The sequence below is a fragment of the Limanda limanda genome, chromosome 17 (assembly GCF_963576545.1).
Source record: "Limanda limanda chromosome 17, fLimLim1.1, whole genome shotgun sequence".
NCBI classification, from domain to species: Eukaryota; Metazoa; Chordata; class Actinopteri; order Pleuronectiformes; family Pleuronectidae; genus Limanda; species Limanda limanda.
In genome coordinates, this window is record NC_083652.1 from 9,097,724 (window position 1) to 9,115,596 (window position 17,873).

The following is a 17,873-nucleotide window of genomic DNA, read 5'->3' on the forward strand; positions in this document are numbered from 1 at the left end:
TGATGTTTCCTGGCCTCCGATTGGCTCATTTCACACCATGCTGTATTGCTGCCTTTACGGACTGCTGGGAATTAATAGCTCTTGTGCGCTGGAAAACCATTTGTTTGTCTTTTGGTTTGGGGTTTTGACATCAGATTTACACGATTTTAGAAGTCTATAAATCTGTGGATATTTGTTTTATGTAGTCGCACCATAGACCACATTGCACAATAGTTTTGTCCCAGATTGGGCTCGCACTGTCATCAGGCCCACATGCCCACACATAGAATGATGGCACTTGGGCGGTCTGCTCCTGTTTGCTCAATATCTGGGCCAAGAGTAAGCCATAGCAATACTGCAAGTCAGCCAAAGGGCCCAAAGTTGGACCATATTTACCAATTACCACATGGGCCACTTTAGGCCACTTTCAAGAGCACCACCTCTTTGGCAAAAATAAAGGGCTCACATTCCTTTTGGGTTATTTTGGCCACATTTGCTATTTTACAAGTGGACCACTTCAAGCTCACTCTCATTTTGGCAATGTCTTGTTGTGGCCTACATGCATATGCTGTCTAGGTAGGAAATCTTAAGATTGAATTCGATTTTTGCATTTTTTGTGGTGTTACTATTTTACATAATTACATAATGTGAATACTGAAACAGAATATGTCAGAATTGTATTATTCTCCCCACCCCGATTTAAAATCACTCTAATTTCCCAACAATTCCATGTCAGAGAAGTGGTCCAAATCGAAAAAAAAAAACGTTTCCTGGAGCACCTGAAGGCACCACAGGTTTCTTCAGCAGCTCCCTCACACGCACCACTAAGGGAGACAACAGGGCATCTACCCGCCTTTCCTGATTGGCTGACGTAGTTCTTTATCTCCTCAGCAGCCAATGGTAGAATGAGTTGATCTTGCACACTCACCAGTGCGGTGTGGTGGACAGTGTGACATGTAGGGTCCATGGTTCCCTCACCTGATATTGGTCTACTTCTGGCCCTGAGAGTGCAGTGCACAATGAAAGCACTTGACTTAAGTGTTATTATTCTATTGTTGGAAATACAAATTCCCAAAAGAATAGTGTAAAAGTGTAAGAAGCAGAACTTTGAGCTTTGAGGATTACTTGTGGCAGCAGAACTTTGAGCTTTGAGGATTACTTGTGGCAGATTGTTGTGTCTGCCTAATGAGACGCTTACTTTTTATGGGGCCTGTCTCAAAATATTATTATTTTCTGTGATCTATCAGATAGAATATCGGGTAATGACAGGAGCTGTAGCGCCCAAGAAAAACAATTACTCATGAATAGAAACAGAAATGCAGATGACTGATAGCCTGTTGTCAGAATAGGATGGTTGGTGTCTTAAAACCTTCAGCAGAACCAGTCAATGTGCCACGACCGGTTTGGGCGGGTGGAAAAAAATGAGGGATGAGGCGAGGTGGGTGAACAAGACAGGAGAAGAGAGAGAGAGACCAGGAACAGTTGTGTAACCATCACACTTAAGGTTTTACAGACTGGTTGTCTCCATTTACAACTTCTCGTATGTCTGTTGCACGTTATTGTGAATTATACCAAGGAGCTCATCTCCTCTAATTTATTACCTTGTCTTTCAGAGTGGCGTCAGTGTCAGCAGTGGTACGCTATGAGGTTGTTGTACAAAATAATCATCAAATCTAGTGGGAGAGAAGTTCTGATGACTTTCCTGTATTGTTCTGACACGCGGCTGTAGAGTAAATATCAAAGTAAAATTTCCATCACTTTTAGTTTATTATCTGCTTACCACTGACTATAATATAATTCCTGTGCAAAAATCAGCATAGTTGATTATTGTAAATTAAATTAGTCAGACAGAAAAGAGGTTTTGGGGAAACATAACATTTTCCATTTCTATGGCATGTGTCAGAACAAAATCAAGTGTGTCATTGAAACAGCAGTTTGTTTGAATGTTGAAAAAAACACCTGTCATTAGCAACGTCTACAGTTAAAATCCCCTACTATAATACTTTATGATTACTAAGAACTAATTAAGATATAAATTCTAAGTAAGTGGCAGGTGGACAAGATAAGAGCTAGCTTTCCTGATTTCCTGCTTATGATACTGAGGATTTCATATGAGCTATAACTTCCTTTGGTCAAGGGTTGATTGATAAGTCAGATTTGAAGATTGCTGGGACCCCTCCTCCTCTGCTTTAAGGAATAATGTTATTATGGGTAGTGTATATTTCATAATGTTCGATGCAAATGTATCGACAGTGATTTAACAACAGGTATTTAATAAGATACTAACCTTACAACATTTATAAGCATGATAAAGTAAGAAATACAGATTCCGGGTTAAGAGTAAGTTAAAATTTGTTAATGTAAAAGGTTTGACAAGAGATTTCAGCTGAACACTGGCTCACAGGCAGCCCTCTGGGTGGTTGTCAAGTTATCCTGTACCAGACTCTTGTGCATAGCTAAAGGGAAACAGTCAAATGATGCAATCCAGTCTGCGGTTCAATGTAAATATACAGTAACTGGTGTTGTGTGTACCATACTTTACCACAAAGCCCAACAGCAAACAGTGCAAATGGTGAGCGCCCTCTGGTGGTCAATTGCCACATCTACATGCCACGAGAAAACTGCCATGTGCAGATAAACTGTCCCGATATCAGCCTGCATGCTGCATGTCATAAACCTGAAGCAACAGAACTGACCACACAGTGAAACTGGTCGGAGCAAAGCAAGTTCTTTTTTTATTAAGTTTACAAAACAAGTGCAAAAATAGTGATTCATAAGAGCTACAGAGTAGGCGGTGCCCTTCAAAAATTACCTTCACAGGGGGACACACGTTGAAATGCAATACATGATAGAGTTCAAAGGGGATAAACAGGGATCAATGGTACAGTCTTGCGCAGTAGAAAAGATTGCAAACCATGGATTTGATTTCACAGCATTAGATAAGTGCTAAGAACAAGCTGCTGAGACAGATGCCAAACCCATCATCATACTCCCTTTCAAACTATAGACAGTGCAAAGATTTTACATGGAAGATCCTCTATAAGTTACATTCAATCTAATGCAGAACAATTACTTCCTAGGCGGCGCACACATGCACACTTGCATTAAATTATAAACTGCTTATTTGAAAAACTTTCAACTAAGCCAAAGGAAACACCAGACACTCCTGTTGGAGAGGCAGAGCTACTTCTTTTCGGAAATGTGTAAATATGATGCTATGGTTACCAGGATGCATGCAAAGTACCTAATTAACTTTAACATCTGAATACTGAGAAACACCAACATGTAGAGAAGAGGAAATCTAAAGTTTCAGGTTACTGTGGATCTGAGTGAGGACGCTATACTAGCTAAAACTGCAGCTAATGACATCTCAGCAAAAATCGCCAGGTCCTGCAGCTCTGACACGGATGTGTGAAACAAGACACTGATCACAGACAACAACAAGCCTAACCAAACTGAAGGCATCTCGGGTTGTGGTGCAAATCAACAGTAAAGGCACACAGCTCGTGGATTTTAGGGTGGCTATTACTGAATCCCTATACCCTGCACAAACACACAAAGCTTGCACACCAGTCATCCCAGCCACACACGCTCGTGTTTTGCCATTTACAGTATGGTGCACTTCTGCTTCTTTTTCTTCTCTGCTTCTTTTTTGGGTGACTCCAGCTCCTTGCGCTTGTAGTAGCTGGAGAAGCAGGCCAGGGCGCAGATGGGCTCCCTGAGGAGGAGCAGCCACCTTCCCTCACCGTAGTAGGTCAGCGAGCCGAGCTCCATCTCCACGACCAGCTCCGCCTTCTGGCCCTCCTGCTGTAGGGCCAGGATGTCTAGCAGATCCAGGCCCGTTTGAACCGGCTCAACACCCTCGGCGCACCCCAGAGTGATATGGGCGCGGCTTCCCAGGGGCAGGGAGGCAGCTGCCGGGACAGAGGACTCTGCATCCTCCGGCCACAGCAGGAGCTGCTCCTCGGTGAGGGACACTCTAGCACCGACGGTGCGAGGAGTGACAAAGAGAGCGCTCAGTGCCAGCTCGAATGTGGAACCATACAAATCTTTAACAGCCTAGGGAGCAGGAGAAAAGGGAATTATCACAAGATTAACTAAATTCAATCATAAACATGAATTAAACTGCTAAATTGTTACTGAGAAATGTTTAAATAACAGTGCAGGATGAAAATTGCCAACTAATAATTTGAATATGTGGCTTTGAGTTTTCATAAACAAACAAAGGTCTTACTGGCTTCTTTGCATACTCTTTGGCGCCCTCAGCTTTCCCATAGTCGCAGTACTTGGTCGTGCAGTGGAGGGTTCCCGTGGCTTTAAAGTACTGCTCCAGATCCACCTCTTTATCAGGTTTACCAGTGACTATAAACACAAACAGGCGTTCAGCGTCAACTTGGTTATGCAAAGATGAGAGATTTATCGGCTTGGATACAGTTTTTTCAATGATGCATTTGACTTTGTAATAAGTGGATATTTAAAAAACACTCACAGTCTGTCATGTGCGTCTTGAAGGGCTCCAAGGTGTCCAGTGTCTTAAGGAAGTCCATGGATGTGCATCGAATTTTGTCCTGGATGGACGAGAGAAGAAAGAAGCCAAAGAAAAGAGGGATACGCATTTTCTCAAGTGGACCCTTCATGGCATCCAGCTGGGCCTCCTCCAGTCCTCGGCTGCTCTTAGTCGTCAACTGGGCTAGATCGCAGCTCCATGCCGTTTGCGGTTCCAAGAAGATGGCCACAAGATGATGTTCCTCGGCAATCTCCACCATGCGGGCCAGCCGGTCCTGGCTGTGGTTGGTGTCGTCCACCACTATGAGCACAGAGGAGCTTGTTCCTGCACTGCAGCAGCTCACCACGGCCTCGTCCAGAGCCTTGTATCCCCCTGCGTACGATTCTGGATTCTCTGGCTTTACACCGTGGTCGTCGGCACAGATGACGGAGCAGTGGCCTTTGTAGGCATCAGCTATGGCACGTGCCAAGAAGCTCTTCCCACTCCCTGGCAGTCCCCGGAGGACGATTAAGGTGCGAGAGGTGCGGAGGGCGTCTTTGGTCTGCTCTTGTTCCAGCAGGGCAAAGGTCAGGGAGCCAGATGCAGGGACAGGATCTTCTTCCTTTACAAGCTCGGCAATATTCTGCTCAGACTCAACAACTGCTGCTGCTGCTGCTACTACTACTGGAACTTCCTTCAGAGGTGCAGACTCTGATTTTTCAGGTTCAGCTTCCTTCTTGTCCTCTGCAGATTTGTCAGGTTCAGCTTCCTTCTTGTCCTCTGCAGATTTTTCAGGTTCAGCTTCCTTCTTGTCCTCTGCAGATTTTTCAGGTTCAGCTTCCTTCTTGTCCTCTGCAGATTTTTCAGGTTCAGTTTCCTTCTTGTCCTCTGCAGATTTTTCAGGTTCAGTTTCCTTCTTGTCCTCAGCAACTACAGCTGAATCTTCCTCCTTCAACGTTGGCTTTTCTGAGGCAACTTCTGTCACTGAAACTATCTCCACTGCCTTTTCTGTGACCGCTGGCTTGTCTTCTTGCACATCATGTAGAGGCTCAGCCACAGCATTGTTTTCTGCTTTCCCCTCTTTGGCCATTTGTGCCTCTGCATCCATTGCCTTCAGTTCTGCTTTGGTCTCAACTTGCTCCGGCAGGTTCTGTTCTTCGGCAGCTGGTGGTGCATCTACTGGCTCTTGCTGTGCGACTGGTTCAGGTAATGTTTGCTCTTCTAGCTCAGCTTCTGGTTCGTATTCGGTCAATTCCGCTGGCTCTGGCACAGGGACACTCTCTGCCAGAGTTGCTTGCACAGGCACCACCAGCTCTGGGTCACTCTCTGGCACAGGCTCCTGTTCAGGCTCTAGGTTTTCTGGTTCTGCGTCGAAAGCTGCAACCGGGTCAGAGATCTTTCCAGATGACTCGTCTGGTTCTGACTCCGAGTCCGATGCGTCTTTGGGTGAGCTGTCACCATTTGCTTCCTGCTCGGACAGCTTCACAGGTTCTGTCACAATCGGCTCCTCTGTTTGTTTTACGACTTCTGTACCGTGACCATTCACTGCCAGCTGCTCGGTCTCTTCCGCAGCAGCTGGCGGCTTCTCAGGCTCTGTGGCTTCTTCTGGTGCCTCTAGTTTTGACACAGCCTCTTTTTCCATTACAACCTCCTCTTGCTGTGGAGATGCATCCAAAACCTCACAGCTCCCTTCAGTATCCATGTCTAGCTCAGTTTCCTTTTCTACACCACCATGTACCTTAAATGAAAGAGAAACAGTTTAACCAACCCAGTGATGACAGAAGCATAAAATCTTCCCAGCGACTGCACTTTAAATAGCACATGATGCTTTCTACTGAGTTTCGGCATTGCTCAACAAATTAAGGCCTGAAGGTTGTATGACTTCTGTGGCAAAGCATCACATATCTTTTATTAAGGATCCATCAAAATCCATTTCGGATATATCTCTGAAATGGATTTAGATGGATACAGTTACATTGTGGGTTTGGCAGATTGTCCCATTACTGATGATAAGTGATCAGAAACTTGACGATATTTTCTCAGCCGGCACAATATTTAAATGTATGCCAGAAAACTAAGGAAGTGAAATCAATAAAACAAGTGTCAGATTTCTCATTAAAAAAAATAAAAATAAAACTACAACAGCAAAACACTCCCACTTGTGACTGCATTTTGTTTTTGGACCCAGGCCCTTTTAGAGGCTCTGGCGGAAGTGTGGGTTGTCCACGGATCAGAAGGCCGGTGGTTGGATTCCCAGCTTTGCACAGTCAGCATTTCAAAGTGTGCTCGGTTAGACACTGAACCACAAACTGCCAATGACGGCGCTTTTTAAATGCAGTCCATTTACCATAATGTCTCATACACTCAACATCCACGATTTACACACATTTACAATACGAGTGGTATAGTGTGGGGGGGGGGGGGGGGTAATCTTTCTTTGTATAGGATATGCATGATAACTTAATAGTCCGACAGCACTGCAATGTTTTGTTCAGTGGTGTTGTCGTGTCATGATGCACATATGGTGGGTGGGGACGAAATGCTGGTGCAATCAAATTAAATATTAATTTTAATGTTGGTTTTGAAGAAATATGTATCCAATAAGAGAGAGACACATGCAAAGATGTATTGAAAGCTCGCATGGAAGAAAGAAATTAACAGAGTCTCATCCTCCCTGCAAACACAGACAAAGGGCAGTTAGGAAAAAATGGGGCAGTGCAGAAAAGTGGGGTTAGATCAGACTACAGCGACCTCCTCTTCCTCCTCCTCTTCATCCTTCTCCTCCTCCATGGGGCATGATCTCATTTTTTTTTTTTTTTTACCAGATTTCATTTCTAGTCGTGAACAAACGGGGGGGGTGTTAGCAGATGTGAGCGACCTCATCCTGTCCCGAGCCCCAGAAAGGGGAAGCAACTCAAATAAACACAAAACAAAACCTGCAGAGTTTCACAGGCGACACGAGCACGTCCGATCAAACTTCATCCTGTTTCCTGTTGACGTTTCGACTCACTGTACAGCGCGGGTACTGAATAAAGAATAAAGAGTCTGCTGAAACGTGGCGAGTTCGAGGGGGGGGACTCGCCCCACAAAAACAAGGCTGCACAATGACACCGTGGATCAAACGTGAGCAGCCGCCATGTCTCCGCCGCGTGGAGCGACTCGCTCAGACAGTAACGAACGAGACAGAAGCAACAATGGAGGGGGGGGGGGTTGACGGTGCCATCTTACCGGGGCTGTGTGTATCCGTGCCGCCGCTGACCACGCGTCTCTCTCCGGTGCGATGACAAGGCAAAGTCCTGGGCTCTCACACGCACGCGCTCCGCTCTTCACAAGAAAAAAGAGAAAAAAAAAGGATATTCCCGGGAACGCGCAACTGGGCGTGGTCAAGGACACGCCCCTGAGCAGCGGAAGGAAAGAACTGGAGAAATATTATTTTTTAAATATTTTTATTAAAGACTGGTTTTGGCTGTGTTATACCGCCGCAAAGTTTCTCCAAGTTAAAAATTTATTTTTTTTGAAATTTTAAAACTTTATTTGGACATATTTTTGAAACAGGAAATGATATGGAGATTAAAAATAAAAAAAACACAAACAAAATGTTTGCGTTCACTCATATTAAGGATCATGTCATTATTCACCTTACAGTGTCTATTGTCATAAAATACAATACAATTGTATCATTTTAAATAATGTGCTTAATTTGTTTGATCATTTTTTTGATATTGTGTTATGTTTGAATAAATTTTCTTCATAGATTCTCTATATATTAATTTATTCTTTTGACTTAACTGACATTAAATCTTTTTTTTGACATTTGGCTACCAAGATGAAATCCAAGCTCAAGTGAATGTTTCTTCCAAATGTGAAATAATTTCCTCAACGTGCTTCGGACACATTGCATTCATCCACAAGGCCAAAATGGGTTTTGTGAGGTCACATTGACCTTTGGCCACCGAGTTCTATTCAGGTCATCCTTGAGTCTAAGTGATGAAGTTCCTTTTTGGCATTCCTGATATATTGAGTTCAAAACAACGCAAGGCCATGTGACCTTGACCTTTGGCTACTTAAGTGTTGTAGTAAAAACACTGTCTGACCAGATAGTCACCTTGGATTGTTTACAGCCCCAAGCTCTACTGTTAGCAACCTTAGAGTGTGTTCACTCATACTAAGGATGTGTTGTAATGTTTTTCCTTTAAATATTATATAAATGTCATAATTTACCTTACAGCTACAGTGTCTATTACTATGTAATGCAATATAAATATTTGATTTTACAAAATTTGTATTTATATGAATTTATTATTTTAGTAGACCCCTGTGGACCAAGGCAACTCCTACAGAGCGGTGAAAATGGGTAGTTCTAGAAGTCCGGCGTCAGGAAGAGGCAGAAAGATCTGCTAAGGCTTTCACTTAAGCAAGACAGGGCAGCGGATGAAATGGGAGGACATGAAGAAAAGGAAAATTAGCTGGAAGGAATCAGAATCAGCATCAGAAGTTATTTATTGCCAAGTAGGTTTACACCTACCTGGAATTTGCTCTGGTTATTGGTGCATACAATGAACATAGAAACACAATAAATACACCACACATAAGAAAAACAATAAAAAACAATATATATTTACTCACTATTTACTTCTTATTTACTCACTTTTTCTAATATTTGTACAAAGTAAAATTTATTTAGACATAAGCATATCTAAATAAAAATATATAAAAGATAAAAGATATAAACAGTGAAGTAAAAAGTGAAATGCAAAATGCTACATGCTATACAGTGAACAGTGTCAAATTGCAATATGCAATGTAATGCAGCATAATATAATATAATATAATATAATATGTGTTAATTTAACACATCCTTGAGGTGTTGGGGCGGAATAAAAGTCCAAGTTAGGGGGGGGTTCCGGGCCTTGTTGATAAGGCCAACTTCAGCCGAGAAGAAGATCACCTTTTCAGCAGAACGGATGATACGCTGCAGCCTGCCTTTGTCGTTGGCAGTGGCAGCAGCGAACCAGATGGAGATGGAGGAATTGAGGATGGACTCAATGATGCAGGTGTAGAAGTGCACCATCATTGTCTTTGGCAGGTTGAACTTCTTCAGCTGCCGCAGGAAGTACATCCTCTGTTGAGCCTTTTTGGTGAGGGAGTTGATGTTCAGCTCCCACTTGAGGTCCTGGGAGATGATGGTGCCCAGGAAGCGGAAGGACTCCGCAGTGACGACTGGGGAGTCTCTCAGGGTGATGGGGGTGGGTGGGGCTGGGTTCCTTCTAAAGACAACAACCATCTCCACTGTTTTCCAAGCATTGAGCTCCAGGTTGTTCTGATCACACCAGGTCACAAGATGGTCAATCTCCCACCTGTAGGCGGACTCATCCCCACCAGAGATGAGCCCAATGAGGGTGGTGTCGTCATAGATTTATATATAAAGACTAGATGTCTCGTCTGCGTTGCCGGCCAACGGAGCCGGACGTCACCACATGGCGGCCAGCAACCTCTGGCAAGATGGCCGCCATGTTGTGACGTCCGGCTCCGTCGAACGAGACATCTAGTCTTTATATATATCTATGGGTGTCGTCCGCAAACTTAAGGAGTTTGACAGGAAGCAAGCAGGATAAGCTTCCTGTCCTTACCTCACCCAAAAACCTACAGCAGTGGTTGAACAAAGATTCATCCATGGGCAAACCCTGCGCCAGAACATAAGAGAGACATCACACACTACAGAACGCTGCAGCCATTGACTCTGAATCAGGAAAAAATATTTCAAATGGACCCCCAAGATGATAGGGACATGCACCCAGGTCTGATCAACCTGTTCGGGGCCACCTTAAAAGAGGGTGTCTTCTGATTAAAAGGCAGAAACAACTATTCGAAACATTTCTTTTAAATACTTTAATTATTGTATTTGTTTGGTTGCATATACACTGAGGATGTAGTTTTTTATATACTATAGCCAGATAGATAGATAGATAGATAGATAGATAGATAGATAGATAGATAGATAGATAGATAGATAGATAGATAGATAGATAGATAGATAGATAGATAGATAGATAGATAGATAGATAGATAGATAGATAGATAGATAGATAGATAGATAGATAGATAGATAGATAGATAGATAGATAGATAGATAGATAGATAGATAGATAGATAGATAGATAGATAGATAGATAGATAGATAGATAGATAGATAGATAGATAGATAGATAGATAGATAGATAGATAGATAGATAGATAGATAGATAGATAGATAGATAGATAGATAGATAGATAGATAGATAGATAGATAGATAGATAGATAGATAGATAGATAGATAGATAGATAGATAGATAGATAGATAGATAGATAGATAGATAGATAGATAGATAGATAGATAGATAGATAGATAGATAGATAGATAGATAGATAGATAGATAGATAGATAGATAGATAGATAGATAGATAGATAGATAGATAGATAGATAGATGGATAGATAGATAGATAGATGATTAGAGTACAATGAAATTAGAAGCAAACAAAAGGTGCACTCATATATAGCAGACAATAATTAGGAGCACGCAGTGATATGTACGCGAAAACACTCGTCCTCTTCTGACTGTTTTCGTCCACTCAGTCGTAACTGGATACATCTTCATTGGGATAGTTGTTGTTTTGCTTCATCAAGAACCTGGAAAGTTAAATGAGGACGGACGCCGTAGTCTCTGGATTCTTTGTGGAGTGCAACTCAATCTCGTGAAATAACCAGGTCTTCTCTACACCACTGCGGAGCAGGGGCCTCTTCCTTTCCCAGCTGAATATAAACACAGAGAGAAGAAAATTAGGGATATAAAAATGCTATCGATAAACAAATGTGCAATTGTCACCATTCCTCAATGCAAAGCAATGCTTGTGAAAGACAGGTGTGACTATAGGTTGCATGTATATATTTTTGCGTATGTATATTTATCTCCACTGTATAGCCAACTCCAAGTCTTTTCGTGTACAAGTTAGTCATTCAAAAACATAATATTGTGCTTCAGAAGGGAAGTCAGCTTGAACATTACATATAAAAAAGTCTGTGCAAACCCAGGAGTTAGAGAAGTGATCCTGGGTGAGACAGAGTAGAATTACTTGGTGGCTGTATGAGTGCATGCTTCTTAAAAAGTGGGTTACCGGAGGAAAAATAATCTATAAGACTCATCTCCTGATCTTTTGGAAGAATTTATACATCTTCATTAATTTTCAGTTTTCTGGTGTGTGAGACGGCAAGAATGAATGACTTAGATTTCAAGCATGAGTTGTGAAGAGGATATTCATATGCTGACATGACAACTTAACCCATACAAAGTGTGTTAAATTACTTACTTTTAATACAGGTAACTATGTCGTTCTGTGCTTTTTGGATACCCATTCTGAACTCCTGCAACTGAGGACGCAGCTTTTGTCCTCGGTGGTAAAACACCAGGGCAAATTCAAGTTCTCCCATATGGTACAAAGCCTCTGCCTTCTGGTACAGTCCCTAAAAAAATATGATAAAGTAAATAACAGGGCTCCTCTCATACATGAAGGTTTTTTTTTCTAGACCTGCTGTTTACCTCAGAAAATGTCTTGTCGCATTTGAGAGAAGCTTCTGCATCACTTAGAGCTTTTTCAAATTTTCCCATGAGCAGGTAACACTTGGACCGACAAACAAGGCCGTTCTTCTCATTAGCCTTCAGACACAGCGCCTGAACAAAGACCAAAAACAAAGTTTAATGCACATTTCAAAGTTGTACTGACAATTTCATGCAGAATATTCTTGGAAAGCAGATCTATTTGAAATGCCAGTCAATTTATCTAGGTGATCAACCACAAAGAATAACAGGAAATGACAGATAGCTTGTGAACAACCTGTAGCAGCAAAAAATATCACTTCTATGGAGGCCTATTTCCACCAGTGAAAGTAAAAAGAATGCTTAATCCCCCAAATTTGACTAAAAATCTTGAAATTACTAGATATTAAATCATAATAGTGTGATGGAAGTCATTTCTCATTCACAGACATTCAATCATTATTTTAAGATATTAGAGTGATATTTGAGAAAGTATGCCACATGTTTTGAGTTATTAATTCATTATTTGGAGATGGTACGTCCTTACTTGGAGATTTTAACATGAGTTTGTATGTCATTGTTCTTGGACAATTCCCCCTTTGAATGATTTACAGAATTTTTTAACAAAGTGATGGGAATTGACTTCCATACAAACCAACCCACCTATACTGATTGGCTTGAAATTCATGAGATGGACAGAATGACTAGTATATTGCAGGATGGACAAATGTAGAGGTGGGTACAAATTGATAAATATATCACCAGATTCCCAGTGTATTTGTCAGTTAGATTGATGTTTATGTATGACATAGTGCTTAGCAACTGTTTTTGCTGCAGTTCTGAACTGGTATTTTCTGTCTGAAACCAAAAATATTAAATCAAATGTAAGCGTTCAAAAGTAGCATTGAAAGACCTTCCTGTAGTTATCAAAATAAATTGATGGGTTTCCGTTAGGACAGAGTGTCGTGGCTGACGATAGATTACCAGTTACTTACCGCTGTGAAGGTCTCTGCAGCCTTTTCAACCTCTCTTTTACGGTACAGTTGATTCCCTGTAGCCAATAGATCACCAAACCTTTGGCCTTCGCATCCTGCATCAGCAGACATCTTGTTTAGTTCTAAAAGCCGATATGTGTTGGCGCAGGGCTCCTGGAGGTACTGCACGGATATATGTCCTTTTAGTCTTTATTGCGTTTATTCTTTGACCTGCTCTTACATTATTAAGGCCTGTGTCTTTGATCTTTGTGTTTTATCCATAGGATTTTATCTGATAGCTTTGATCAGTGTAGGCAGAAGCAGATCCAGTAGATCTAAACAACTACAGACGTGTCTTTCTTCTTCCCTCTCTTTCCAAAGCACTCGAACAGGCTATCTTTAATCAACTCTTTTCCTATATTCATCCGTCAGTGCAATCTTCATAGCTTTAGTAGGAAAAAGCCATGTGAGCATATAATGGAGCTGAAAGTTGGTGTTCAGAGAGAAAAGCGGGGGACCCAGGACGGAATCTCGAGGAACCCCAGTGGGGAGAGATCAAGAAGGTTTTTAAAGATAAGATGCTCAAGTGCTTTGGAGAGAAGAGGAAGCAGAGAGACTAGTCTGTCACTATAAACCTCCCTATACATTAATGGTATAATAACCTGTACCACATCATTAGTTATCAGCCAGGACAGTTTTCAAAAGAACAGGGTAGTCCATGAGTATGAAACAGTAATCATGTAGGCTACAATATCTTTTTGACTGCCTATCCAACAATGAAAGAAATATTAAGCATTATCATGTATAAGCATCTGACCCAACACTTTACATTAAAGCAAAATGCCTAGAAATGTCCCTAATGTAACCCTAATTCATATGGGACATCACGCCCTTATATGGTCAGACTGAAGACACGTTTGAAGACTGAAGCGTCGTTGTTTACATTGTCTTTATTAATTCTATTAGTTTTTTTGCATATGTGATGAGGGTGTATTTTTGTATAAGCAGATATATACTGTACATGTTGATAGATAGATAGACTACAGTACAATGAAACATCTCCGACCGTCCTCTTCTGATTTTTTTTTTGTCAACTGGAACCTGGATACATCCTCATCGTGGTAGTTGTGTTTTTGCTTCATCAAGAGCCTAGAAAGTAGAATGACAAATGTTATCTAACAAAATGTTACTTAAAATGTGACTCAGATGATTTGGAAAGGGAAGCAGACAACAGCAGAGCGGGAACCTTCTGAATAGCATTCGTGAGGAAGTCGTCTTGTTGCAGTTTGGCATGGGTCAAGGCTCTCTCGAAGCTAGCGACACAGGATTCAATATTTCCAAGTTTCACTGTTGAGAAATAACCATTAAAGATCAGAACAGTAGGTTGTTCAGTGACAAAAGCTTCCAAACGCAAAAAATATGACTGTTTATCACAGGAAGTATTCAATCCAGATTAAGAATTACTTTCTGATTGCGCCACCAACACATTGGCATTAATATGCCATTTGTCATCAGCGATCTCATCGGCTGCAGCAAGAGAACGGACACCGTAGTCTCTGGCTTCTTTGTGGAGACCAAGCTCCAGGTAACACCGACCAACCTCGTGGAATAACCAGGTCTTCTCTACACCACGGCGGAGCAGGGGGATCTTCTTTTCCCAGCTGAATAATGAACACACATAGAAGAAAATTTGGTGAATATAAATATCACTGACAAACAAATATATTTTTCACCTTTCCTCAATGCAAAGCAATACTTTTAATAGCGATAAAGGTGTGACTACGTATATTTTTGCATGTCTTTTTTTATCATTTACTTACAACTCAATGGCTTTTTTGAAGTCTCCAATTTGGGCATAGACTCTGCCAATGTTGTCCAGTGCCCGGGACATTGACTCCGGGTGGTTGCTGTGGAAGAGAATAAAGCTGAGCGTTTTCTGTTCTTTACCTTCGCTCCTCTTGTGTCTTGTGTTTCTTCTGATTCTTACCACTTCACAGCCAACTCCAAGTCTTTTTGATGATGTTCTAAGGCGTTGTCCATATCTCCGAGCTCGATCAAGGCGTTCCCAATGCAACTGTGCAGGCTGCCCAAAACCTCTTTCTTGTCGGGTACCACTTTCTCAGACCATCTCTGCACCTCCTCCATGACTTCTTTTGCCTTCTTGAGACTACCCTCCGCATTTCCAGAGGTCAACTCTGAGACAACAAACATACATTTAACATTTTTATGCCGAGGAAAAAGACCAGCCAGAAGCACGATTTACCTGCATCAATGTCATCCAGGCTCTTCAGCAGAAACAGAGCAGGTTCACGGGGAGCTCGAGGACGCTGCTTGCTACCTTTTGGTTTACTCTGCTTTTCCCGTTTCCCAGGTTTCTTCTGGTTAAAGTGGTCGGTGCAAGTGTCAAGATATTTCAGGTGGGTCCGAATGATGTCCTGCAGGTTCTCCCCACCCTTCGTCTTGCTCTTTACCAAGCCTGATTTGAACACACAGTGACAGCCGATGTAGTCTTTATTTCATCTGATAGTTTCAAATTTAAGATGTAGAGACCAAAAATTATCATATTATTAGGCAATATGAATCACGCACCGTCATCTTTCAGCAGGTTTTCAAGATATTTCTTGTCACTGTAAAACTCTCCGAACAGCTGCCTGGTCACCTTCTCACTCACAGGAGTTTTCTGGGTCTGGTATTTATTCTCCTCGGTCAAGGGCTGAATAGAAGTGCTTGGCTGTGCCTTCTGTACAGGTTAGTCATTCAGAAACATAATATTGTGCTTCAGAAGGGAGGTTGTGTTGAACATTACATATAGAAAACTCTTAAAGGTCCAGTGTTTAAGATTTATGTGAAAGGAATCTATTGGCAGAAACTGAATATAGAATAATCCTAGTGATATATTCACTAGTGTGTCTCATCTGAATTGTACAAATTGTTGTTTTATTTATTCTAGAATGAGACCTTTATCATTTTAAATACTTTAAATTTACATCTGGAGCGAGTCCTCTCTACAGAGGCAGGCCGTTTTTTTTTTTACAGTGCACAAACTAAACACATTTTGAGTTTTTATGACATCTGAAGGCTAGCACAGATTCTCTCACGTTTGGAAGGTGAGGCTGATGCGAGGGGTGTTCCGCTGCAACTTACAACTTCACCACTATATGTCATTAAATTCCACACACTGAAATGTTTAGTCTGTCTAAATCCAAGAGTTAGAGAAGTGATCCTGGGTGAGACACAGTATAATTACTTGGTGGCTGTATGCGTGCATGCTTCTTAAACAGTGGGTTACTGAAGGTGGAAGCAACTGTAAAACACACCTCATCTTTTTGAAGAAATGATGCGTCTTCATTCATTTTCAGATTAACACAGGTGTTGTCTGTGAGACGGCAGAGAAGACAGAAAGTTTTAAATTTCAAGCATGAGTTGTGAAGAGGATATTTAAAGGCTGCCTTTAAAACTCAACTCTTACTTACTGTTAATACAGGTAACTATGTCGTCCTGTGCTTTTTGGATACCCAGTCTGAACTCCTGCATCTGAGGACGCAACTTTTGTCCTCGGTGGTAAAACACCAGCGCAAATTCAAGTTCTCCCATGTGGTACAAAGCCTCTGCCTTCTGGTACAGTCCCTATAATATAGGATAAAATAAAGATATGCCAAAGTAAATACCAAGGCTCCTCTCATACATTAAGTTTTTTTTCCTAGATCTGCTGTTTACCTCGCAAAATGTCTTGTCGTCGTTGAGTGAAGCTTCTGAATCTCTGAGAGCGTTTTCAAACTGCCCCATGTGCAGGTAACATCTGGACCGACAAACAAGGCCGTTCCTCTCATCAGGCTTTAGAGTCAGCGCCTGAACAAAGACACATCTTTTCAATGCAGCATATTATTGGAAAGCAGATCCATTTGAAAAGCAAGTCACTTTATCTGGGTGATCAACCACAAAGAATAACAGGAAATGACAGATACCTCCTGAAAAACTTTTGAGATTAAAAAGAGGAAATTATTTAGATCCGGTATGTTATTATTTTCTGATAATCAGTACCAATTTTGATGACTTATGGGATTTTCTTCAGTGGTGGAAATGGGATTCCATACAGACTTACCCACCTATGTGACTTCATCCAAAACAATCATGAGATGGAAAGACTCTTGCATTACAAATTTATAGTATTTCACAGAGTGATAAGGTAGACACTGCTAAAGGTGTCTATTAAAATGTAAGTTACCTTCCTTGCGGATAATTCCCTACATTTTGTGTAGCGATGGTTACAAACGGAGCATTGCTGTTTAAACATAACCAGATCCACGGTGTATGTGTAACTTAGATGGAGGTTTGTGAATGACATAGAGCATTTGACCTGTACTGGTATTTTCTTTGTCTTTTTCGGTCTAAAAACTAAAATGATTCTATAAAATACAAGAGTTAAAAAGATTCATGGAAAAGAGCTGTGCAGTTATCACCACAACATGGTGGTTTTCATGAGGTAAAGAGTGACTCACCGTTGTGAAGCTCTCTGCAGCCTTTTCCCAGTCTCCTCTGCGGCACAGCACATTCCCTAAATCCATTAAATCACAAAACACACCCCTGGATTTTGGGGCTTTGGCGTCTCCATCGGTCTCTGACATTTTCAGTCACTTCAACCTTTAAAGTTTCAGAGCAGCACTAACACACAGTTTAACTTTAGGAGGTATGTAAAGACTTCCAACTTCTTCGGTATCCTAGCAACCACCAACAAACCAGAAGCAGGAGAGACAGCGTCCTCTGCTGACCAATTAATGCATCACTCTCTACGTAACTACTTCTAAATTCTGCACCAACAATTGACACACTTGAAAATGTCAGACGATTAAAAATGCATGCT

At 41.5% G+C, this 17,873-nt stretch overlaps 2 protein-coding genes across 2 annotated transcripts; both read right to left on the minus strand.

Moving 5' to 3' along the window:
- Positions 1–2,691: 2,691 nt before the first annotated feature.
- cnp (2',3'-cyclic nucleotide 3' phosphodiesterase) lies at positions 2,692–7,792 on the minus strand. Its single transcript, XM_061089313.1, has 4 exons — positions 7,694–7,792; positions 4,469–6,203; positions 4,214–4,341; positions 2,692–4,038 (listed from the first exon to the last, which is right to left on the minus strand). The coding sequence occupies exons 2-4, from the start codon at positions 6,165–6,167 to the stop codon at positions 3,586–3,588; spliced, it is 2,280 nt and encodes a 759-aa protein (XP_060945296.1). The 5' UTR covers positions 6,168–6,203; positions 7,694–7,792; the 3' UTR covers positions 2,692–3,585.
- Positions 7,793–14,112: 6,320 nt separating this feature from the next.
- odad4 (outer dynein arm docking complex subunit 4) lies at positions 14,113–17,637 on the minus strand. The gene is made up of 11 exons (XM_061090851.1): positions 17,512–17,637; positions 16,730–16,861; positions 16,486–16,639; positions 16,330–16,388; positions 15,602–15,752; positions 15,276–15,488; positions 15,000–15,207; positions 14,833–14,919; positions 14,477–14,673; positions 14,259–14,359; positions 14,113–14,161 (listed from the first exon to the last, which is right to left on the minus strand). The coding sequence occupies exons 1-11, from the start codon at positions 17,635–17,637 to the stop codon at positions 14,126–14,128; spliced, it is 1,464 nt and encodes a 487-aa protein (XP_060946834.1). The 3' UTR covers positions 14,113–14,125.
- Between the last annotated feature and the right edge of the window lie 236 nt (positions 17,638–17,873).

What these genes read in the sequence shown, in the direction of transcription:
- cnp (XM_061089313.1), bottom strand. Translation starts at nt 6,167, where the DNA reads ATGGATACTGAAGGGAGCTGTGAGGTTTTGGATGCATCTCCACAGCAA. An exon ending in CAAGACGCACATGACAGACT is followed by an intron (nt 4,342 to 4,468) that starts GTGAGTGTTTTT and finishes TTGTGTTTATAG; the next exon opens with TCACTGGTAAACCTGATAAA. An exon ending in AAGAGTATGCAAAGAAGCCA is followed by an intron (nt 4,039 to 4,213) that starts GTAAGACCTTTG and finishes CCTGCTCCCTAG; the next exon opens with GCTGTTAAAGATTTGTATGG.
- odad4 (XM_061090851.1), bottom strand. Translation starts at nt 17,637, where the DNA reads ATGTCAGAGACCGATGGAGACGCCAAAGCCCCAAAATCCAGGGGTGTG. An exon ending in AAACCTGCTGAAAGATGACG is followed by an intron (nt 15,489 to 15,601) that starts GTGCGTGATTCA and finishes TGTTCAAATCAG; the next exon opens with GCTTGGTAAAGAGCAAGACG. An exon ending in CCTGGATGACATTGATGCAG is followed by an intron (nt 15,208 to 15,275) that starts GTAAATCGTGCT and finishes TTGTTGTCTCAG; the next exon opens with AGTTGACCTCTGGAAATGCG.